General features: G+C 33.7%; 2 protein-coding genes and 1 pseudogene across 3 annotated transcripts; 2 read left to right on the top strand and 1 right to left on the bottom strand.

Moving 5' to 3' along the window:
• Nucleotides 1-62: 62 nt before the first annotated feature.
• On the bottom strand, nt 63-11,422 carry TM9SF2 (transmembrane 9 superfamily protein member 2). Of its 2 annotated transcripts, none has more exons than XM_011067126.2 (15): nt 10,853-11,422; nt 10,158-10,225; nt 9,935-10,028; nt 9,721-9,856; nt 8,983-9,104; nt 8,773-8,896; nt 8,543-8,682; nt 3,534-3,710; nt 2,466-2,622; nt 2,014-2,191; nt 1,737-1,896; nt 1,520-1,671; nt 1,349-1,460; nt 1,095-1,266; nt 63-1,003 (listed from the first exon to the last, which is right to left on the bottom strand). In XM_011067126.2, the coding sequence occupies exons 1-15, from the start codon at nt 10,973-10,975 to the stop codon at nt 936-938; spliced, it is 1,983 nt and encodes a 660-aa protein (XP_011065428.1). In that variant the 5' UTR covers nt 10,976-11,422; the 3' UTR covers nt 63-935. The 2 variants fall into 2 exon arrangements, with proteins under 2 accessions (XP_011065428.1, XP_011065429.1); XM_011067127.2 differs by having other exon boundaries at nt 2,466-2,610.
• Nucleotides 3,751-6,421, top strand: LOC147910388 (uncharacterized; annotated as a pseudogene).
• Nucleotides 11,423-12,456: 1,034 nt separating the features above from the next.
• On the top strand, nt 12,457-23,543 carry kto (mediator complex subunit kohtalo). The gene is made up of 12 exons (XM_011067132.2): nt 12,457-13,689; nt 14,010-14,770; nt 14,893-15,673; nt 16,124-16,449; nt 16,691-17,222; nt 17,298-17,891; nt 17,977-19,691; nt 19,938-20,366; nt 20,471-20,954; nt 21,679-21,962; nt 22,730-22,891; nt 22,998-23,543. The coding sequence occupies exons 1-12, from the start codon at nt 13,143-13,145 to the stop codon at nt 23,211-23,213; spliced, it is 6,831 nt and encodes a 2,276-aa protein (XP_011065434.2). The 5' UTR covers nt 12,457-13,142; the 3' UTR covers nt 23,214-23,543.
• The last annotated feature ends 1,696 nt before the right edge of the window (nt 23,544-25,239 follow it).

The raw sequence follows: 25,239 nt of genomic DNA, 5'->3' as shown, positions 1-25,239 counted from the left end.
GCGCAAAATAGAATACGATTGTTTAAATTTATTGCAAATGCGCATATAAACTCATTTGATTGTTTTATTTGTAATAATATTATCAACGCTAACATTGTAGGTACTTTAGTTTACAAAATCCGAGTACAGAATATGTGCATATATTGACTGTTCACATGTCACGATTATGATTATGCTTGTTATTTATTTGGTAGACCGTGAAAAAGAAGAGACATAAAATTTTTCAATTGTCAAGTTAGTTCTCAATTTGTACATTTTTATTATTTATGTATTAATTTAAAAAACATGGATGACACGTGCGTTTCATTAGAATCGAATTGTATGTTTGTCATTATGCACGCGTTTAATATTTTCCGTTTTATTAAAAATTCCTTTTCCAATGCCAATAATAAATAAATGAATAAACAATAAGTAATTTGACCAGAATCGATTTCATGCGACACATTGAAGATTCAAACTGAAATGTATCACAATTGCATGTCGCCATATAATGCTTTTGTGAAGTGAAGCATTTTGAGAATAAAGGAAAAAATAAAACAAGATGCTTATGCAGAGTTTTGCAGACATCTAAAACATACATCGTTTAATATGCATTATGTATGTTAGACGCTTATCCGAGAAAATACTTTTCGAAGAATGTCAGATAGTCGATAACTATATCGACGTCCACTCTTCGAAAACTGTAAACCTTTTTCGCGTTAATAAAATAAACTATTTATTATTTATGACGATACTTGCAACGATGTATCTCAACAATAACGACGTGAAGATGCGCTATTATTTGCTTATTATTATCATATGGATTTTTTCTCCTTTATCTTTTTAACGCGGGTTTACACAATATCGACTATCGCTCATTCTCACAGATCTTACGATCTGTTTCACTCATCATATTACATTCATCATACAAGCATTGTTCTCATCATTAGTTTTATTTAATCAACCTTCACAACACTATAAATCTTGCGCACGAACCAGAAACAGGCAAAGAAACCAATGGAACCTAAAAGAAAATGAATTTTATTTTTTAAACGTCAATGATAACTATGCGGCATTTAACAAAAATTTAAGCTAAACACATAACGAATATTCACCTGTCAAGAGGAAGAATAAGTAAACCATAATAAATGTATATCCAAAATACAGGAACGTAGAGGTGGCACCTTCAATTTCTAACTTAGTGACGAAGAAATGTATACAATAGATTAACAAATAGACAGCAGTAAAGCCAGATGTAAGAAAGCTGCGCCACCACCAGTGATAATCCTACAAAGAAATTATTGATAACGATATTTAATACACACACATAAAATACACAAGCATGATTTTCTGTAAAATCTGTATTTACCTCAGCGCAAAGATGGAAATAACAGAGCAGAATTGTCGTTTCGGAACATGTAATGACGAGTATAAGAAAAACCAAGAAGAGAAATCCGAACATGTAATATACTTGGCTTGACCTAGTAAAAATGATTCGTAAGAACATTTATTAATAAGAATATTAATATGCAATACTTACCAAAGAGAATTAAGTATGAAGAATAATTGAATAAATATGCAACCGAATGGTAGGACACCACCCATGATGACTCCAGGTATTGGTTGTGTGTAAAAATTCTGCTCTGGTATTTGCCGAGGAATTTGATTTGTTCGTACCGGGTGCTCCAAAGCCTGCGGTGTTATCTCAATTATTTACAAATACATATTATATTAAAATAATATTAATTTATAATTACCCTTTTTTTGAAACCAAAGTAAGCACCAATAAATGTTAACGGTACGGATACTCCAAACCACAGTGCCAGAAGCGCGATTAAAGTGCTGAAAGGTACTGCGGCCGAACTTCCGTTTGCCCAAAATATCAGATTCATTATGAAGAATAAACTGAATACAATTCTGTAAAAAATGAAATAAATTTTTATATCGTACATTTACATCAAACAAATGACATTTGTAAAAATTAATTTATTTTTAAAGGAATAGAATTGATTCTAAGAAAATAATAAGTCTTACCCGGGACTAAGCATAGATGTGAGTAACACGTTGGACTTCCATTTCTCTCCTCCGAAACTTTTGTATATTCGAGCGGCCACGTATCCCGCAGTGGTTCCCAGACAAACGTATAACACCATCGCACAAGTCATTAATGCACCTCTATTAGCAGGCGAAAGGAAACCCAGACAAGCGAATGCTGTAGCATTGATTAAAATTTAAAATAATATTTATAACTTATCATTTGAAATAAAAAAAAAATATTTAGTAAGTTTTTAATGTTTAGATTCAATTAATCTTGAATAAGTATTGATTTCAAATTTAATCTAATAAACTTGATGAGAAAGCGTAAAGAGAAAAAAAGGAAGGAATAGGGAGAGAGGAAGGGGGAGAGAGAGAGAGAGAGAGAGAGAGAGAGAGAGAGAGAGAGAGAGAGAGAGAGAGAGAGAGAGAGAGAGGGAGAGAGTTTTTACCTAGTGTAACCAGCGTCATGAAGAACACTTGAATACCAGATCCTAGCAAAACCGAAAGCAACATCCCTTTACGTGGAGGGCGAAACACATCGCCGTGTACCAATTTCCATCCAAATTCCTCTTGTGCATCTTCTCCTGATTCTATCTGGAAGTAGGCCTGCGTTATCGCAACACAGACAAACGGATATCACAATTTTGTAAAAGTGAAGAAAACATTTGGTTACCTTCACCTTTTCATGAAACATATATATTGTTTTACAAAAGCCTAATTTTGCGCTAATGAATTAATTTTTCAATTAATCATTCAAAGCATTTTTTTAAGTAGAAGGTTAGTATTTAATCCTAACTATGCACACTGGGATCCCAGAAACCCCAGTACAATTTGCTAAATCGAAATTTTTAGTGTTTCTAAACTTTCCTTTTTCTTTGAACCTATATATTTCGAAGCTCCTTAATTCCATTGACTTTTACACATTATGGACTTGTTTCTTAATCAATTCTTCATTGATTAAAAAAAATTAATTGAAATGTGATATATTTTTACAGATGTTACAGTAACAAATGTGGGATCCTAAGGACTCCTGAGTGTATATATCAAGGGTTGAAAAAAAGTGTGTATACCTAAAGTTAAGTTAATTTTTTTTTAGTTTCCAAGACACATTAATTAACAGGAACTTCTCAATATCTTCTTAAAACTTTATTAAATTTTATCTTGAAATTTTATATAGACGAAGTTTCCAATAAAAATGAAAGCCATTTTGGCTTCGCTGTAATTGAATAAAAAAGATATAAAAGACTATTTTTATGTGGTTCAGTTGTTAAATCATCGGAGATGATAACAATTCATACATTTGTCAGTTATACATTCATTTTAAAAGAAAATAGATATAGCAAATGTAGATAATATAGACTCTGTTCCAAAATTCATTGCTAATATTGAAAATTTATAGTTTACGTTATGTGCACTAGAGATTTTCAATATTGGCAATTAATTTTGGATGGAACACAGTCTCAGAAAAAGAATGACATGCCATTAAATTGTAACAACTGAATAAAGTATATAAATACCTGGTTATATCGTGCGATGTCTTTGTGCAGAGTACGAAGCATTATCATAGCTACCATTCCAGAGAGGAATAGAACGATTATCAACGAGTTAAGAATACTGAACCACTGAATATTCGAATGTGGCATCGATTCTAAAATGTAATCCCACCTAGATGACCATTTAATCGTGTTATTTTTCTGGAATAATAAGTATGATAATAAATATAATAAATGATTAAATTTTATTAATTATCGTTAAAACTATTTTATTATTGTATATTCATGAAGATATATTTATCACAAATTTATGGCTTGGAAATTTATTTATGGAAAATATAAGGGAGGAAAGAAAAATATTAAAAAGTCTGAAGGTCAAGGAAAGATTTTGGGAGGAGATGAATAGAGGAATAGAAGAGAAAATAAGGTAAAGGAGTGGCTAGAGAAGGCTGGAAGAAGGCTTAGAGAGGGATGGGAGGAATATAGTAGAGATAAAAGAGATAAAAGATAAGTTAGATGAGATGGAGAGGAGGATAGGATATGATTATATATCAGGAGAGAGAGAGAGGAAGGGGAGGAGAGGAGTGTATATAATAAGGGTGGAAGTACAGTAAGACTGCGAGCGCATGCGAAAGGTGATCAAAAGGAAGCATGGATAAGTTAAGTGGGAGAGACGTAGGAGCAGTGCGGAAATTGGTAGCGGATAAAGAACGAGAGGAAAGAAAATGCAATATTGCTATTAAGAGGATTAATTGGGAAGGAGATAAAGATATAGAAAAAGGCAAGGATGAACTCAGAAATTTATAAAGGAGAAAATAGAGATAATCAGCTGAAGGATGAGCGGACCAGTAGTGATCATTAAAGTGGGTAATGAAGAAATGAAGAGGGAAGTGATGAGAAACAAGAATAAATTAAGGGGAGGAAAAATCTTTTTCGAAAACGATTTAAATTTTGAGGAAAGGAAGACGCAGACTCGGATAAATAAATGGGTGAAAGCACATGAAAATTAGGGGGGGGGATATAAAAATAGGATATGGAAGAGTGAAAATAAGGGGTGTTTGGAAAATTTGGAAATAGAGAGAGGAAAGAAAGGGATAAGTTAAGGGAAGCGGTAAGAGAGGAACAAAATTTAAGTTAAGTGTGAAGAAGGAAGTGTGGAAAACTTAGAGGGAAGACGGAAGGGGAAGAATTAAAGAAGATACGCGAGAAAAAGGAAATTCGAAGGCAAATAAAAGGAGAGGAAATATTATGTTTTAAAACATTGCGGGGGGATAAAAATTTTTGGAACTATGTAGATAAGTTTGATTTCATAAACCTATGTGTGAAATATGGCTGGAAGAAAATGAGTGGAAAAAAGTTGAGGGGAGATTACCTAGTTCACATAATGAATATATGCACGTAGAGAAAATAAAAGAGGCAGGGCTATAGGGGGATTTATAGTAGGCGTAAAAGAAAAATTGGGCAGAGGAATCGAACTTAATATATAAAAATAAGGAAGGAGTGGTAATGTCGATATAGGGGAGAAGAAGATTGTAATATCGGTATACAATAGGGGGAGCTGGAAAAATTTAGAAGAAAAGTTAGAAAGAATTCTAGGAGACATAGAAAATAAGGAAATTGTAATAGATGGAGATTTTAATGTAAGAACAGGTGAATTAGGTAGTGTTGAGTGGAAAGAAAAAAAATAGAAAGGAGAAATAAAGACAAAGTAATAGGAAACGAAGAAAGAGTTGGTAGATTGAGCACAGAGAAAAGGATGATACATTTAAATGGATCGACGGAAGGAGATTGGGAAGGGGAATATACTTATGTAGGTTATAGGGATAGTACGATTATTGATTGTGATTGTAAATGAAGGTATAAGAGAAAACGTAAGGGAATTCTCGATAGGAGATAGAGTGGACTCGGATCACATGCCGCTACTGGAACGAGAAGAGAAGAGGCAGAAGTTCAAAGGAAGAGGAAAAAAAGCAAGGAAAGGAGATAATTGTATGGAACAGATCCTAATAGAATATCAAGAAAAAATAAAAATCTTAGTTGGCGAAGCAGATCCCAAAAGGAGTAACAATAGAGGAAAAATGGCAGAGAAAGGAAATTGTGCATGGAGCGATGGTCAAGAGGAAGGTAAAAACCAAAAGATTTGAACTAGGATACAAGGATTGGTGGAATAAAAGTTGTACCAGGAAGAAGAGGGAAATACAGATAATATATAGGAAATGGAGACTAGGAAAAATAGGTAGGAGAGAATACATGGAAGAAAGAAGAAAATTTAAGGAACTGAAGGAGAAGAAGCAAAAAGAAAAGAGAGAAGAGGAAACGGAACTGAGATGTTTGAAGAGAGAGGTAGATGTATGGTAATTTATAAACAAAAAAAGAGGCAAGAGGATATGGAAAGATAATAACATTGAGACAGAAGAATGGAGGCAACATTTTATGAATCTTCTACGCGGTACTGAGGTGGATGTACAGGAAAAGGAGAAAATAGAGGCAAAAGATAGAAAAGAAGGACAGGAGAAATTGAAAGAGGAAGAATTAAGGGGACACTAAAGAAGATAAAGAACAAGAAGGCCATGGATATAAATAGAATCCCGATGGAAGCGTGAAAATATGTTATAAGCGCGGAAAATATGTTATAGAAGGACATGATAGAACTATTGGGACAAGTTTGAAGATAAGAAGAGATACCTGAAGATTGGAGGCAAAGTATTATTGTGCTATTATATAAGAGAGGAGTCAAATAGAAGAGAATCGATAGGAAATTATAGAAGGATATCGTTATTGTATACAACGTACAAATGGTATGCGGAGATCCTAAGAATTAAATTGGGAGAAGAGATAGGGAAGAAAAACATAATCCCGGAGATGCAAATAGGATTCAGGTCAACGATGGATAACATATTTGTACTGAATCATCTGATTCAAAAAAGCAAGCAGACAGAAGGTAAAGAGAGAAAAGTATGCTCTCTTTGCGGATCTGAAGGCAGCTTTTGACAGAGTAGATAGAAGTGTACTCTGGAAGTTACTAAGGAGATATGGAATCAAGGAACAGCTGATAAGGAGATTGAAGTATATGTATGAGAACACGGAGGTTACTGTCAGAACAAGCAGAGGTTTGACAGAGAAATTCCAGACAAGAAGAGGAGTTAGGCAGGAGTGTGTTCTGAGTCCACTCCTGTTTCATTTGTATATTACGGACCTTGACAGATAGTTAATAACTAGAAATATAGGAGTTGCGGTAGTATAAGGATATGGAACTTAGCGTATGCAGACGATATAATGCTGTTAGCGAAAAATAGGATTGCGCTGTTAGACATAATGGATATACTAAGGAGATTTTTAAAAGATAGGAAATTAGAACTGCGCTGAAAAAACAAAGACAATAGTATTTAATAAATATAAGAAGGAAAGAAGGAAACATGGAAATGGGAGGGTAGAGAGATTGAGGAGATGTTTTAAGTATTTAGGCTTCACTTTTAATAGAAAAGGTGATTATGAAGATCATATAATAGAATTGAGCAGGAAAGGGAGGGCGGCAGCCAAAAAAGTATGGAGTTTAGGAGAAAGGAAAGACTGTGCAGAACGATTTTATTAGGTGTTGGAATTAATTCGTAGCGTTTTACAAGTGATGGGAAGTACTTTCATTAATGTATTTTTTAATGCTCATGTGAAATAAATAACATTCTTTCATTAAAAAACGCTACGAATTAATTCCAACACCTAATATAAGGAGATAGGTACTGTTTAAATATCTAGTACAAAGTGTTATGAAATATGCAGTAGAGATCTGTGGATGGGAAGAAAAAAGAAATCTGGGGAAAATTATGTTAGATTATGTGAGGTGGATATTCAACATAGAGTTTTGCATTCCTAGATATGTGATAATGAGAGAATTAGTGGATAAATTAAGGATAGGTTGGGGACTAAGAACCACGAGATATGAGAGGAGATTAAAGAAAAAGAGGGAGGACGGCCTACTTCGGTGTTTGGAGAGAAAAAGATGAGGATAAATGGAAGGATATATATGGTAAAGAGAAAGGTTTTACAATAGGAATGGATAGAGTATAAATGCTAGGGAATCAGGAGACGATGGAAATGAAGGAAGATTAGAAGAGGAAATAATTAGGAGAGGAAGGGATGGGTAAAGACAATGGAAGATAATAGGATGAGGACTGCGAGATACAATGAAAGGTACAAAGAGTTTGATACGGGGAATAAATGTCCCAATTATTTAAGAAAGGGAAACCTATGTAGGTTGGGAGTGGGCGAAGTCGTGCGAGGTTTAGTTAGGCTTAGATGCGGGAATACAGAGGAAGGAAACAAATATTGGCTAAATAAGGAATATAGGGAATGCGTATTTTGCGAAACAGGGATTGTATGGAACACTATGAGAAGAAATGTCCAAAAGTATGCAGTTGGTTTAGGGAGCTAGGAAAGGATAAAGAGAAAGAAACTTTGGAGCGAAGAATTAGATTAATTAAATGTAAAGTTTTAGGTAAAGTAGAGAGAGAAAGGAAAAAAAGAGATCAGGAAAAGGAAAAAAAGAGAAAAAGACAACTAGCGAGGCAAAGGATGAGGAATAATATATTTAGGTGAACAGGTGAACAAGGTTGCGTCTAGAAGTGTGTGAGACACGATTAGAAATGATGTGATATAATATTAGGAATTTATATTGTACTGCGACATATTTATGTATAGTTGTAGCTATAAGTCGTACTATTGTATCATATTATATTATGTAATATAGTATATGCTATGGTTAGCCTATGATATATAGGTAATAAATATTATAAAATAGAGGAACATACACTATTCTGAGCTGATATTCAGAGCTGAGATAGAATAGAATAAAATAACATATAAATAGAGAACAAAAATAAATAAGAATAAGAAATGAAAATAAGAATATTAAGAAATTAATTTTTTTTTTCAGAGTTAGATACTAGCAGTATGAAAGGATGAGTGTGGATAGGGAATTTATGTAAATGTTGAAAATAATAAATTGAAAGTAATAAATTCTGTTCTATTCTACTTACCACAAATTTAACAGAATATGTATATATTACTTGAAACGTCTGTGCAGATTGCTGCTCACTGGATGGTATCTCTAATGGTGTTTGACTTTCACAATCAATTTGGCCAGTATGCTTAATACTGCGAGGTACTACCTTTACAGCTATTAACATCACATTTGTACAATTATTATTTAATATTATTCATAATTTGAAATATTAAACACTAGCAGAGATCAATTTTTAGTACTTACATATGATACGACCACCGTTTTCCTTAAAGGACGATCCCCATTCCTCTGAACCACCACTGTGATAAGTTATAGTAAGATTCACGTGATTAAATAAATAGTAAATTTTTGATCTGTTGTACGGACCCTAGGAGTGTGTACAAAGAGACAGATTGTTAGATAAATTAAATTTTATATTTTCATAATTTGGAAACTTTAATGATTCATCCTCACATGTATAGTACAAGTATCTTGCTGAGATCTGGATTCTTTTGAATAACAGCCCATGGGGAAGCCAGTGCTACAATATTGTCGTTCATCTTCTAACTGATAACACCACGTTACTGGCATATTATCTAATAAAAGCAGAATACATTAACAGAATACATTAACAAGTGGAAGTTATTTTAAGAGTATTGAAAAGTTGTGTGATTGCAAAATTCGAAACTTTTCAAACAATAAATTATTTAAACAATAATTTTTTCACAAAAGTTTAACCAGTTCACCAGTTTATAATAGAAACAGCAAACACTAAATACAATTATATAATTAAATCAATCAATCAATGTCATTAGAACACGAATATATTTTCATATTTTATGTAATATAACTTGAAAATTTACTCTAAAATTATACTAAATATACTCTTGTTCTTATAAACTCTTTACATGTTAAAATATATTTACATCAACTGACAGCATATTTAGATCAATTTGCTTATTATAAAATCGTCATTCAGATTTTTAATCCTCCATCTGGTTTATGGAGGGTTAAATTACCGAATCATTCATTTTTCTTCATTTTTTTAATACAAAATTATAAAATTAAACTTACAATATTGAAATTACAACATCCTATTATGATATACTAATAAAATATTCAAAAATTATTGTAATAAAAAATATTTAAAAAGAAATTTTACAATACTTTTGATTATTTTTAATTAATTAGTTGATGTATTTGATACTCTACCAACTATCCAATGGTGTTGATAATTGACTGCTATTGCTTTCCTTAATAACTTTAACTTTTTCTCTGAATTTTCATCACCTGGCGTGTACAATTTTGTGCAAACAGTAGCACACTTAACATCTTTTAAGAAGTCCAACTATAAGTGAAACATTAATTTTAATTTTTCTTGTTTTTTAGTTGTTAAAGATTATTAGACTTGGAATTTTGCATCTACCTTGTAAGGAGAGGGACGTATGCGTTCTCCAAAAACAACTTGTCCCAAGTTCTCAACTGGGGACTGTCCGTCCTCTGCCGTGCAAAAGTCAAAACTAGATTACAGAAATAGAATTTAAAAAAATATTATCAAAGTTATATAAATATTGTATTGTGTTATAAAGTAATATACAGGAATATACATAAAAAAATATAATAAAGAATTTGAATATAATATTACTTACTGACTATATTCGTAAGGTATGACATATTTCTCAGTGTTTAAACGATTCACATATAGTTTGATATCCGACTAAAACAGAGTTACAGAAAAAAATTTCATTACCAATATAACACAATATTATAATATTATTAGTTTATCAAGATTTAAAAATATTATATCAAATTATGTAATATTCTGCTTGATAATAATAATAATAATAATAATAATATAATAAGATATATGGCAATATACATATGTGTGTATGTATGTATGTGAAGGAAATGTAATAACTAATCTTATATATATATATATATTGTGTGTATGTGTGTGTGTGTATATGCATGTGTATATCATGCAATTTCTATAAAATTTATATAAACATTAAAAATCATATAAAATTATATCGAAATATTATATGAAGTTAGTATAAAGAATACGTATAAAGAATAGTACACAAAAAAGAAATGATAAGATGTTGTGTCATACACATACAAGTAGACGTAACCAACATACTTATATACAGAATTATAAATAAATCGGAATTCCGAATTAAGAGAGAAATATACAAGTTTTTTATATTCAGTTTCCAAAAATATATGTATAACTGACGTAAGGCACATATGAGCGTGAATATATGACATAATCGACATCCCGTCAATCATAACCGATCGACCAATCAACTGATTGAATTGATCGCCTTTACAATTTCTTATATACCTTGCAGGTCGGTGTGGTCTCGCCGGCCTTACAATAATTCACGGGCGCCAGACCAGGTAAATAGAATGCTACAACGCCGTGAAACGCGCACAGCGTGTAGAAAATCGCCGTCATCGTTCTCATCGCCGTCGCTGTCACAATCACCGGGTCTCTTTATAAACGTTTGTCGTACTGCTCGTGTTTCTTCCGTAAAACGTATTCTCCTACATGAAAGCACCCGATCACATCATACGCCACGCACGTCTTTGCGGGTTTCTTTTTATCTCTCGCTGCGTGGAATACCGCGAAACGTTGTCGCGAGTCAAACTCGTATCACATCTCGAGGGCTGCCATGACACGTCATGATGTGTGCGACTATGCGCGGTCGCGAGGACGAATACTTATCGGAATATCTTGATGACTATTGGTGACTAATAATCACCGTCCCTCTTCATGTCCCCTGCCCTGTCTCTGTCGTACGAGGCATGGAAGGATAACATGAAGTTTGTTCGCGTCGCATGCTCCAACATGCTTCTATTTCCTCCAACTGTAGCTTCTACTCACTCAAATGCGTTCATTAGAATGAGTAGGAGTTCTGTAGGAACCATGATATAAGGATACAGGTGTTCCGTTGCGCATAATGGCGACAACAACACTGGAAACAACCAATCAAATTTTTGCCTAAATTACTTTTCTGCGTATAACAGCATTAGCATATTGGAATAGCCAATAAAATGGTTGCTTAAATTCATGCTGCTACTGCGCAACCACATGAACGGAACACCAATAGTGGGATTCTCTAAACATCTTATCGGTGATTGTCGCTATCCTTGACTAGCGATAGTCAATGACAGGACAATCCTGGAAGAAAGCGCGACTCTCATTAGTTGTCGTTAGTTAACGATAGCGACAAATCGTACAATAAAAGGAACAGGGAACAGAGAATAGAGAATAAGAATTTCAATCTATCAGAAACTGTGTATTGCACAATACATGATTTCTGATAAGTTGAAATTCTTAGGGTGAAATCACACGGTCGGAATAGAGAATGCGTCATAGAAGCAATCAGCGCCATTCGGAATAACGCAGAATAACGCTGATTGGTTGCTAATGATTACATGATATTGTATTTTCCCGAAAAACTAGACCAGTAAATGTTGGTACTTACAAAAATCCCTAGACAACATTTTTAATTTGTACGGATTAGTAACACTGTGAAGTAGTAAGTCCATAAGTTTGTGATATAGACTTATGGATGAACTTATGGACTTACCATTTTAACGGTGTTACTATTATCCATACAAATTAAAATCGCGTTGCCTAGGGATTTTTGTTAGTACCAACATCATCCAGTTAGTTTTTCGGGAAAATACATTTACGGGATAAATAAATAAAATGTTATATAACCGCTATAATCTGTAAGAATTGATAATTACAATCAAATATTCCTCTCTTATTCGGAGATAAGAAGAGAATACTTCAAGGTGATTGGTCAATTTCTACAGATTACGGCATACGGTTACAGCCAATATAAACGCTCCTTCAATGACGCATTCTCTATTCCGCAGTCCTATTCGCACCGTGTGATTTCACTCTAAATTCTTCTGTGTTTAGTTCTCACGTTGGCAATCGTGATGATTGAGTTAACCATCGATTAGTGTTAATCAGGATTGGTGAAAGAGGCTCTTGGCTGGACTCAAAACCTTTAAGATTAAAAATATTTCTGAAAATTAAAAATTAATATAAATAGTTAAAAAATATGTAATCGCTGTTTTATCCTGAATTTTTTCGATATTTTTATATCGAGCTGTAAAATATTCGATATTTAATTATTGAATGGCGATAAACATGTCTAACGTGAATTGACGTGAATTGAAATCATACATAGACACTAGCTGAAAACGGATTGAAACATCTGTAGTTTTTGAGATAAGCCACCACTACGTTCGTGTGCGCGTTTGCAGATATTCTGGAAGCAAGATGAGCAGTGCAATTATATAAATATATTTGCTCCAGTTTGCTCGCTCTTGATCCTTTCATGATGCATACATGTACTTCAACGATATATCCTGCCTCGATAATACGGTGACATTGATAGCTTCATTGCAGCTCGATGTAAATGTTATAATTGTGATAATGCGCAGAAATATAACTGAAACCTGCGATGTCGGTAGATAGACATTGCGTGACGTTGTGCATACTCTGTAATTAATACACAGGACAGCTTGTTCATATTGTTGATGCTTGACGATGCTCATGATCAAGTTTTTATTATTTAACGACTCTGTATCTCTTCGCATCTAATTGTATCATGATGGGAATATTGTATGAGAAAAGGCCATTGAAGAGGCCGAGGCTGGGTCCCCCAGATGTTTATCCTCAAGAGTTGAAGCAAAAGGAGGACGAGCTCTCGCTTACAAATGTAAAACATGGCTTTATGGCAACTACGACCCAACTAACAGACGAATCTGGAACAGGCAGAAATTATAATGTCACTGCTGCTAAAGTTGGCGCATATTTCAATGCAATCCTCGCTAAGAAGGAAGAGCTTGCGACGATGCCTGACACTGGTAGGAAGAGACAGCAAATCAATCCCAAAGACAATTTTTGGCCAGTAACAGCAAGGACTAAGAATGGTATTGAAGCATGGTTCAAGGATCTTTCAGGCAGCAAGCCGCTAGTCACTCTCGCAAAAAAGGCTCCGAACTTCAATAAAAAGGAAGAGATTTTTATGATGCTTTGTGAGTATCAAGTACCAATGCTGAGGGCAGCTTGGTTTATCAAGCTTAGTTCTGCTTATACAGTTGCGGTCTCAGAAGCCAAGATAAAGAAGCGTCAGCTGCCTGATCCAACCACAGGTAAGTTAATTCTATTTTTTGTTACCAAAAACTGTTAATTAATTAAAAAAAAAACTGTTGTTAATGCAATTGAAAAATATGTAGAAGTAATATCAAGATTTATACTTAAACTATTCCTCTATAGCAAAGGGTCACATTCAGATCACAATAGAGTCACAATAATTAGAAAGAAAATATAGATTGTTACGATATAACATTTTTTGCTATGGAGGTTAATATATGTTGTATTTTTAGTAAACTTACATTATTTGCTTTATTATAATTAAAATTTATCTTTATTTTGAAAGATATTAAAAATATGATTGTTTTTATTATGGCAGAATGGACAGGTACTCTCATAAAATTTTTGAAAGATCAATTGTCTAAGTTGCAAGAGTACTATCATATGGGCAATCATGTAGCTGCTAGTAATAATAATAATACGACAAACAATTCCTGCAACAACAATGGGATTACTGGAACAAACAGCAGCAACAGCAACAGCAGCAGCAGCAGCAGCAGTAACAATAACAGCAACAATAACAGTGTTAATAATAATAATAATTCAAGCAATAACACAAGCAATGGCACTGGGAATAATCAACCATCCACACCTACCTCGAGCAGTCAATCTGCGACAGGCAGTACAATGAATGAGGAGCATAAATTAGCGCTTAAACAATGGCATTATTGCGTACAATTGGCTAAATATATGTTTGAAGAAGGCTTATTGGATAGACAAGAATTGCTACAGTGGATTCTTGAATTGCTGGATAAGATTAGATCTTCTCCCTCGGAAGATGGCATATTGAAGCTCTTATTACCATTAGCTCTGCAATATTTGGAAGAGTTTATACAATCTGAATTACTAGCCAGACGATTGGCATATTTATGCTGTCGTAAATTGGCACATATGTGCAATAATGTTGAGAGCAACAATAATCCACAGAGTCCGTCCATTACTAAGAATGAAATTAATGGTAGTAAAGATACTACTGTTGCTGTCCAAGGATCATTAAATCTCTTGACAGTTGCTTTTAATGATTATTTGACTTGTGCACATCACAGAGATGTAATTTATAGTTTATCTACTATAATACAGGTAACATGACAGTCATTATCATTCTATATTATATATTATTAATTAATATTGTTTGTCATAAGAATTAATAGTATTATGTGAAGAAATTATTGTATGTGATTAAGAAATTTATTGAATTTTAGGTTATAACATTAGAGTGTCCCACAGCATTGGTTTGGAATAGCGTTGGTGAGGGAAAGGCTCCATCAGTTTTGAATGGATCACCTTTAGATTATTTACTATGTCCTCCTGCAGCTTTGCCGTGTCCACCCGCGAGTTCTGGCAATCCTACAATGAAACAGCTAAGAATTGCACAAGAAAATATAAGAGCTCGATCTCAGGCAGCGGAAGGTAGATGGTCATGCGACAAGTGGCAACAAAGCAGCGCTGGAACAACAACTACCAAAGTATTAGCTGCATTGGACGCTCTTGACCGGCACAGTTTTGATAAAATGGACGCCTCTAATTCGCTTGACACCTTATATGCAAAAATCTTTACACCATCTCCAAAAGATAATTCTTCTGAACGTGACACAAAAACGGAATATAATCCACAACAGGATTCAGCAATAGTTGAAATTCTGTGTGAATGGGCTGTGAGTGCTGAACGTTGGGGAGAACATAGGGCGATGGCGGTTGCTAAACTTCTCGAAAAAAGACAGAGTGAAGCTACTGGCGAGACTAATGATAACGATGATAAAGACAGCACATGTAGTAATGGAAGTCCACCTGTGCTTCCAATTTTTCAACCGTTGCTTATGAAATTTTTAGATATGGACGCACCGGTACTCGATAATACTTCGAATCAATCTAAGGCTCAATTTACAAATTTAGTTCATCTGTTCTCAGAATTAATAAGGCATGATGTTTTCTCACATGATGCGTACATGTGTACTCTTATTTCAAGAGGTGATCTTATACAAGGTATATATATTTATATATTTATGTAAAAATTATTATTTAAATATTTTAACACAATTTATAAAAAATAATTGTAATTGAGAGACAGAGAATTATGTGGATTTATATTTTAAAATTAAATGTGTTATAAATATATTTAATGTAATTATTTGGCACAAGAGACGCTATAATATATTATTATGTTAAAAATAAGTCGTAAAAATATTTTAAATGAAAAAACTTTAAGACTCGGTTTGTTTATTATAAGATTAACTTCAATCTCGATTTAATTTACTGTTTTTTTCTCTACTTATCTCTAACTCTTAGAAAAAAATATAGAGTAAATTGAATCGAGATTAATGTTAATTTTGTATTGGAATCGAGCCTAAATGATTCATTCTCTATTCATTAATATTCTAAAAATTTTGACAAATTTGCCTATGTAATTATGAAATTTTATTTTATTTTAATTAGGTCCAGTTGCTAGCAAACCCGGAACACCTAGCAACAGAGAACCAATTGATGAAGATAGTCTTTTTCCGGGTATAGATTTAAAGCCGACTAAATTGGAAGTATCGGATCATGGACGTACTATGGATTATGATGATAGTAAAATTGATGACGATTTAGATAAGATATTGCAACATATTAAAGAAGATCAACAAAATAGCATGGATGCACCGGATAGTCCCAAAGAGGATGCACTGACTGGTCACGGAGGTCATGAAAGTCTCGATTCAAAAATGCCATCAAGTCATAGCAGACATTTATTGTACACCACTCATTTTCCGCTACCACAAGTAATTTTTTAAACATATTTTTCTATTAAATGAAATTTAAATGAATTTTTAAAGTCAACTGGTAGACATATATCCCCTCATATCTTTATAATAATTTGTGAAATATTTTATTGTAATTATTAGATATAGATTATATACATTTGCTACAATATTAATATTGATAAATTTTGCGTATACATAATTTATAAACATTTAATTTATTGATAATATATAAATATACATATATATATATGTCTCTTAGGACGAAACATGTAGTCAGCATGATTGCAATCAGCGACACGTATTGCTTTATGGTGTTGGACGTGTCAGAGATGAAGCTAGACATGTTGTTAAAAAAATGACAAAAGAAGTGTGTAAATTGTTTGGAAAAAAATTCAGTATTGATGTTGCTGAAGGAGGCAAGGTAAAGAAACATTCTCGAAGTGAATTTAATTTTGAAGCTGTTACTATGAAATTCCAAAATCTAAGTTATTTTGATCAACACGTTGTAACATGGCAATGTGCAACACAAGTGATAGAAATGTTGAATACATTTGCATTAGCTGGTTCATCTTATTTACCAGTTCATGAGCATGTAGCCTTTCTATTTGATTTAATGGAACTAGCATTAAACATATATGGCCTAATTGATGTTTGTATACAAATTCTGAAAGAATTACCAGAAGTGGAGGCACAATTGACAGCTAGAAACAGTCAATTAGTTCGAAGTTATACTACAAATCTAAGTTTATACATAGTCGGCGTATTAAGGAGATATCACTGTTGTTTGTTATGTAAGTATTAATGCTATTTCATACATATATTTAATGATTTTATACATACATTATATACAAAAATTATTGTTATAGTATCTCCCGAACAGACAACAGCGGTATTTGATTTACTCTGCAAAGTCGTAAAACATGTATCAAATCCGAGTGATTGTAGTTCTGCCGAACGATGCGTATTAGCGCATTTATACGACTTATATTCAACGTGTTCTCTCTTGAAAACAAAATCACACGGAGTAGAAGCATTTAGTAATGCATATCCGAAAATTCGTGCTGCTCTCTATAGCACATTGCAGCCAACACCTTCGAGTCACGTTTATAATTCGCAATTTATGGTGGATGTCTTCACTAGTCCACGAAGAGGTGGAAAAATTGAACCGCAATGGGCGAGGCAGTTGAATGAGACACCAGCCAATCGTTATAGTTTCGTTTGTAATGCAATTGTTGCAGTTTGTAGTGAAACTGATAACGATAAATTAAATGATATTGCTATAACTTGCGCAGAATTAACTGCTTGTTGCAATGCTCTCAATGCCGAATGGTTGGGAGTACTTATGGCACTTTGTTGCTCTTCCAGTAGTTCTGCTTTTTATATCGACGTGTTAAATCAAGTTGATGTACAAGATTTAAGTATACACAATTCTTTAGCTATATTCACATCGATTTTAATTGGTAAGCGAAAAAACGTTTTGCATTTATTAAAATATGTATTGTGATATCTATTCATCTAATAATTTATAACTTATTATGTTTACAGCAAGGCATTGTTTCTCTTTAGAAGATTTCGTTGTGCATATAGCATTACCATCATTGGTGAAAACTTGTAACGACGGTCGCGGAGATATTGATATTGAAGTCGAAGCAGGTGCACGTTTAACTTGTCACTTATTATTGAGACTTTTCAAAACCGTCGAATGTCCGCAACCGGCTTTATATTCGGTCAGTACGAGTCCTCATCCGCTTCCAAGTGGAAATTCAAGAGGTTACAGCATAAAATTGAGTTGCGATAGGCACTTATTAGCAGCTGCACACAATAATATAAGAGTAGGACCAGTACTCGCAGTTCTAAAAGCTATATTAGTTGTGGGAGATGCTACAGCCGCTAAACAGCCTCCGAAGAAAGTTGATATACCTTTGAGTCATTCTACCAAAGGAGGTGGCCCGGCCAGCGTTGGAGTCGGAGTTGGAGTGAGCAGTAGTGGGCCCGGTGAACTATCAATCAGTCATATTTTAGGAACTAGTGATATTTTAGGAGGTGGCGATGATCTTGGCCTTGATCTAGCAATGTCTTCATCCAGTAGTAGCGCTGGCATGACAACTGAGAATGTCAAGGGATTTTCTGATTTTGCTCATCATGTTTTGCGTCAGATCTGCAGTCAGGAATGGGTGTTGGAAAGATGCTTACAAAATCCGGAAGAGCTTTGTCATCAAGATATGCTGTTAGATAATATGCTGACACCACGACAAGCTCAAAAATTATTACATATGATTTGCTATCCTGAAACGCCAACTGAAGCTTTTATCGATCAAAAAACACATATTACGAATATTTTGGAAAATTTGGAACAATGGAGTCTAAGAATGTCTTGGTTAGATTTACAGCTTATGTACAAGCAATTCACGCCAAGCTCCAGTGAACTTTCTCAATGGTTGGACACAGTTGCAAAAGCTGCAATCGATGTTTTTCAATTGAACAATACCTTAAGTAATAAATCTGACAAAAAGTCCGGTTCTATATGGTTAGTTGCTCCATTAGTTTCCAAGTTGCCGAGTGCAGTACAAGGCAGAGTTTTAAAAGTGGCAGGACAGGTATTAGAATCAGGCAATTGGTCAAAAACAGCAGGACGCGAGAGAGGTAGATCTAAATCGCCTTCACTGTTTAATCATCAACCATTTTTGTCACTTGTATTAACATGCTTGAAAGGTCAGGATGATCAAAGAGAAGGTTTATTGACATCTCTACATTCACAACTTTCGCAATTTTTAAATACCAGTAAAGAGGAGAAACATATTGGTTCCGAAGATCCTAAAACTAGAGAAGTATTACAAGACGCTTTGCAGTTAAGATTCAGTCTCGTCGGAGGTGTGTTTGATACAATACAAAGAAATACGACTGCTACGACAGACTGGGCGATTCTACTAGTTCAATTGGTCAGCTACGGTGTTATAGATTTGAATAATAATGCAGAATTATTTACAACTGTTATAGATATGCTAGCAACACTGATTCACTCCACGTTAGTATCAGATTCGCAGTCCGAGAAAGATGAAAATAAAAAACACTATCAAAACTTAATGAAAAAATTGAAAAAAGAACTAGGTGATAGAAATTCTTCGAGCATTCGCTTTGTAAGACAACTTCTACCGTTACCGAAGTTGACTATGGAAGTTATTACATGCGAACCTGTTGGATGTTTGACTGATACTAAAGGCAATAAGATCGCTGGATTCGACAGCATCGATAAGAAACAGGTACATTTCGATTTCTTTTGATATGATCGATTTCTTTCTACTTATAAAAATATTTCTTTTCATTATTACAAAAAGACATAAAGTGCGTTCCGTTTCACGCATGTTGCGCATGATATATCATTTTATCCTTGTTGTTCACCGAATATTAAAGAAAGATAAAATGATACATCATGCGCGAAACGGAAACGGAACGCAGCCATAATGCTAACATATTTAAAGTGTATAATGTGTTATACTTAAAATTAGGGATTGCAAGTATGCGATTCTCAAAGAGTATCGGCATGGGAACTCTTAGAAGGTCATAAAAATCCTGCGCCACTTTCCTGGGCTTGGTTTAGAGCTGTTCGATTGGAACGCAAACCGCTTACATATCAAAATGCGCATAAACTATTGCGATATCATACGCACAGTCAAATTCGCCCAGCCAGCCATTATTTAGATCCACCACCATTACCACCGGAAGATTTGGAGCCAGACAAGAAAGAATCGGAACCTGGCAAAGCGGACACTCCAATGAGTATTGATTCACCAGGTCGAGTCGGTGGCAGTGTCGGTAGCACTGGAGTTGGTAATGTAAATACTAATGGTAAAGGAAAAGCCATGAAAAATAAACGACATAACAGGCGAGCAAAAGGTGCCGCTACACCTACGACACCTATATCGCAACAGATGCAAGTAAGTTTAATTACACGCAATAATATATATTACAAGAGTTATCAAACAAAAATTAAACAAAAAGTTATCTTTACATTATCCTTTTTTTCTTTCATTATTAACAGCAGCCACCATCTCAATTGCAACAAATGGCATTTGGTAATCAACAAGCTCCTGTTGCGCAACAGCCTGGAATGTTTACTGGTCAACCTCCACAACCCCAACAGCAATGGTATAGTAATCAACAAACTCATACACCTGCACAGCAATATGGATACAGTCAACAGTTACCGCCTACACCGGTCGGTGGACCGCGCTATGAGAGACCAGGGATGAATAATCAATCTAAACAAGCTTTGTCGAATATGTTACGCTTGCGATTACCATCCAATCAATTCATGGGCTCGCAACAACAACCACCAACCGCTACACCAGTTGCCGGACCAGGCGCATTCCAAGGAATGCAGAGGCAATTCATCAGGCAACAATTGAGAGCGCAGCATGGAGCACCTGGCATAAATCCGCAACAAGGCATGTTTGCAGCACAGCAACAGCAACAGCAGCAACAACAACAGCAACAACAAGGAATATATGCTGGAATTCAACAAGGTACAAATTAAGAAAAAGATGATCTCAGGATGTTATCAGTCAAGAATTGTGTTTAACAAAAAGAAGCATGTCTTAATTGTTATTTAATTTTATTTTGAATTTCTTCGAGCGATCTACTATTTTTAGTAGTCTTATTAAATTATTTACATTAATTTTTCTAACATTAAAATTATAATGAGTAAAATTAATAAGCGCAACATGTTATGAAATACTAAATAATGGTCTAATCTAATATGGAAAAAGTATAAATGCTAAAATTCTGTTCCCGGTTAATTTCCATTATCAAATTTCCATTATCAAATTTTAAATGTCACACTAGCTCTACATCGTCTCAAAGAGACAATGTAGTAAACTCCTATTTCATACATAAAATTTGCACTACACCTGCAGCCATAGAAATACGATAGATGTTTCTCATCTCTTTCTAATTCTAGAATTGGAAAGAGATAATGAATAAGTTGAACCTCGATTAAGAGTTAACCGTGAGTTGTGAAACTGGATCTAAAAGGTGGAACAATTTAGTTATAATAGGTCTGTTCTTTATTTCTATACTATCTGAACTGGTATACGTTTGTTTCATTTCAACTTATTGCATTATGTGTAGCAGTTCAAGTAGTGCAGGAATAAAAAGCGACCTAATGCATTAAATGCTAATGTCTTATTAGATACAATAATCAATGTTTGTATAATTTTTAAGTATATTTGAATTAATTTTTTTTTATAGGTATGAATCAAAATTATGCGGGATATGGCGGACAACAAATGATGCAGCAGCAACAACAGCAACAGCAACAGACGTCACAGCAAACACAACAGCAGCAGCAGCAACAGTTGCTTCAACAGCAACAGCAGCAGCAGCAGCAGCAGCAGCAGCAACAAGGAATCTTGAATCAACAACAAAGTATGATGTTCCCTAATCAGCAGCAAATGATGGGCCCACAAAGGGGACAAGAATATATACCACAACAAAGAATGCAGCCTAGTGCTGCAAGGCCGCCATATTTACAGGTATGTTTAAGTATATGTTTTAAACATTATAATGACATAAGATAAATAACTCAATTCTATTCATTTGCAATTTTAGATTTGTTCTTTAATTTTTATCGCTGTATTTGAATTACACTAAAATTTTCTATCTCACTTTTACGGGCTTTTACTAAACTTCGAATAAGTATATCTGTATCTATTTCATTTTAAATATAACAAGTGTATGCTAAATTAATCACACACACAGGGAAGAGACCTGTTTCAAATATACAATATAACATACAAAACAAAGACAAAAATAGACCACAATTGAACCAATGTATTAATTCTATAGCTTCTTAATGGTACTTTTTATGTTTAGGATCATAATGACATGATCTTTAGAATATAATGACATAAATATAATGGGCTTTCTACAATAAATCATTATCAAAGTTTTAAGTCTTAAGCTGTCAGAAATGGATCAATCACAGTCGAATGTGAGAAGACTAATCGATTATATAATTAATCAATTTCTTACGGTTTAAGATTTAAAGCTTAAGTAATTGTAAGAAATTTAGAGAAAATAGGCACAGCAGAGAAGCTGTCAGTGTCAGGGCTGTGGCTCGGTGGCAGGACGGAAGTTTTCTATCTAATATGGAGGACCGGGCTTCGGTTCAAATCCCGGAGCGCCCTGATATTTTTCTGTTGTCGCTTATTTCTTACAGCATAGCTTATTATAGAAAGCCCATAATAATTGCATTTTGTAAAATTTAATGATATGCTAGAAAATATATCTTGTTATTTAGGCACCAAATGTAACGATGAACGCAATGGGACCAATGGGCGCAGGTGTTCAGAATCAACCTGCTCCTCCGTACCGACAATCCGCTGGAAAACCGGGTGCGGTAGGTGTAACGGGTGTAGGTACGGCCAATGTCAGTTTGCAGCAAAATCAACAATTCCAACAGGTATGGTCTGCGATATCATACATCACATTATGACATCATCATAAGGTATATTACAGAAGCGCAATATTTATAAATTTGCGAAATGTTATTAATTATCTTTACATAGCAACAAGCGATAAATCAGCGTATGAGGCAACAGATGTTGGCTATGCAGCAGCAACAACAACAAGCTCAACAGCAACAAGCTGCACAACAGCAGCAACAGCAGCAACAAGGTGCTGCTGGTGGCCAACAACCAACGCCTCAACTCGTAACACATTTACAGAGGCACTTGAGTCAACCACCGCAACATTCCTATCAACATCAACCACCACCTTATTAAAATAGAAAAATTGAATTAATCTGAATTGAATTTAATCTGCTGATTGAATACACTAATGCAGTGTAAAAGTGAAAATCTCGGTGAAAACAGATTTATTGAGTTTCAAACTTTATACTGTTAAATGAATAAACAAGAATTGCAAGTAGGGATGCACGGATTGTAAAATTATCGAATATCCGAAAGGAATGTGATATTGGATATCCGATATCCGGTCGGATATTTTCCCGGATATGCGTACAAATTTTCTAAAATTCTAAAAAAAAGGAAAGCAAAAAAAATAGTGATAATAATTTTCTTTATCCTCCTAAAAGTGAAAATGAAAAGAAGAAAGAGATGAACTGTGAAAGAAGTTCAGTTGAAAAGAATAGAATTTGGTATCAATAACGTAAACTTTTAATATAAAATTTTAGCCGGATATTAATGATATCCGATCTGATAGTAAACAAAGTACCGGATAATACCGGATATTTTCCGGTGCATCCCTATTTACAACTATTTACAACAAAGCAAAAGGCATGTTCTAAAGAAAGATTTTTTTATCTTGCTGTAATTTTTTATCAGTCAATATTTTATATGTATTTTACTATATTATACATATGTACATACATATATATATATATATATATATATATATATATATATATACATATATATGTGTATATGTATATATTTATATACAAAATGTCCCAAAATTCGTGACTTAAAATGTTATAGCAAGAAAGTTGTCGAAAAATTAAATAAAAGTGTTATTTGTAAATTTTTATTTTAAGCAATATTTTCTGATATATTACGTTTATGGTCATCTGTGAGTATTAGTACGCTGAAGTTTACCAGCATTCACTAATACTATCGCACGAGCAACTCGTACGTTGACAGGTGGCCATCTAAACGTAGTCTATAATTGACCATATTTAAACTCATTATCTAAAAAATTAGTTTAAAATAAAAATTTTCAAATAAATTTTTAGTTAATTTTCTGAGAACTTTCTTACTGAGAACTCTCTTATTGTATTTTAAGTCGTAATTTTGACGCTCTGTATATATGTAATATATAATACGTATATAATATATATATTATATATGTAACATGTATGTAATTATACAGGTCCGATAAAAATCATAATAATACTTAAGGGTTGATTCTCGAGATTATTTTGAGATGAAAATGTTACTATCAAAATGTCGAGGCTGTAATAGTTTTTAAATTATAAATACTTAAAGTTAGTAAATCATATTGCATAAAGTTCGCGCGTTTAGGCGCGATTTTCTGTTGTATGTACACCTAAATGCAAATTTTAAATCATGTATACACTTAGCGAATGAAACAATGAACGCAAAAGTTTATGTTATTATTCATTACATAAAAGTCGCACAAGTTTAATTGTTATGTATAATGAATATCGAATCTAATCGAAAGTATTCGGTGCAATTAAGAAAAAGAATAAACTACTTAATATAAACATGAATGTCTGAACATTGATGTTTGTTCGCATGGTGTATGCATGGTTTTAGATGGTAACTTTAAATGCTTATAGTTTAAAAATTATTATAGCCTTGACATTTTGATATTAGAATTTTTGTCTCAAAATGATGAAAACTTAGGAGTCTATCTTTAAATCATCTTAATATCTTAACATTCAGATCGTAATGGCGCTTTGTATTTAAAGTAATATATTTAACATAACATAAACGATCTTGTTTCCAATCTTATTGTCTATCCTTAAGTGTTGTTACGGTCTTTACCGGACATTTACCGTGTACAATATATATACTTAATACAAAAACACAGTGTGTCTGACAATTAACGATAAAACTCTCGCAGAACAGTAAAATGGAATAAACTGAATCGAAAAGTCCCATACCATTTTGCAATTTTTGCAATGGTAGATATTAATTTATGAAAATAGTCAAATTCGCCCGGCCTTCCGCCAAATGCAAGCGTGCGATGAGATACGACGGCCCACCGAGATGCGCGTTCGTTTTTACTAGACACATTAATTCTAATGTTGCTTGTAAACGACGAAGA

Source organism: Acromyrmex echinatior, chromosome 2 (assembly GCF_024713525.1).
Source record: "Acromyrmex echinatior isolate Ae372 chromosome 2, ASM2471352v2, whole genome shotgun sequence".
NCBI classification, from domain to species: domain Eukaryota; kingdom Metazoa; phylum Arthropoda; class Insecta; order Hymenoptera; family Formicidae; genus Acromyrmex; species Acromyrmex echinatior.
Note: the sequence above shows the minus strand (reverse complement) of the source record. Positions and strands in the feature narration are given on the sequence as shown.

What these genes read in the sequence shown, in the direction of transcription:
- TM9SF2 (XM_011067126.2), bottom strand. Translation starts at nt 10,975, where the DNA reads ATGAGAACGATGACGGCGATTTTCTACACGCTGTGCGCGTTTCACGGC. An exon ending in AGACCACACCGACCTGCAAG is followed by an intron (nt 10,226 to 10,852) that starts GTATATAAGAAA and finishes ACTCTGTTTTAG; the next exon opens with TCGGATATCAAACTATATGT. An exon ending in ATACCTTACGAATATAGTCA is followed by an intron (nt 10,029 to 10,157) that starts GTAAGTAATATT and finishes TCTGTAATCTAG; the next exon opens with TTTTGACTTTTGCACGGCAG.
- kto (XM_011067132.2), top strand. Translation starts at nt 13,143, where the DNA reads ATGATGGGAATATTGTATGAGAAAAGGCCATTGAAGAGGCCGAGGCTG. An exon ending in CTCATTTTCCGCTACCACAA is followed by an intron (nt 16,450 to 16,690) that starts GTAATTTTTTAA and finishes TATGTCTCTTAG; the next exon opens with GACGAAACATGTAGTCAGCA. An exon ending in CAAGGCCGCCATATTTACAG is followed by an intron (nt 21,963 to 22,729) that starts GTATGTTTAAGT and finishes CTTGTTATTTAG; the next exon opens with GCACCAAATGTAACGATGAA.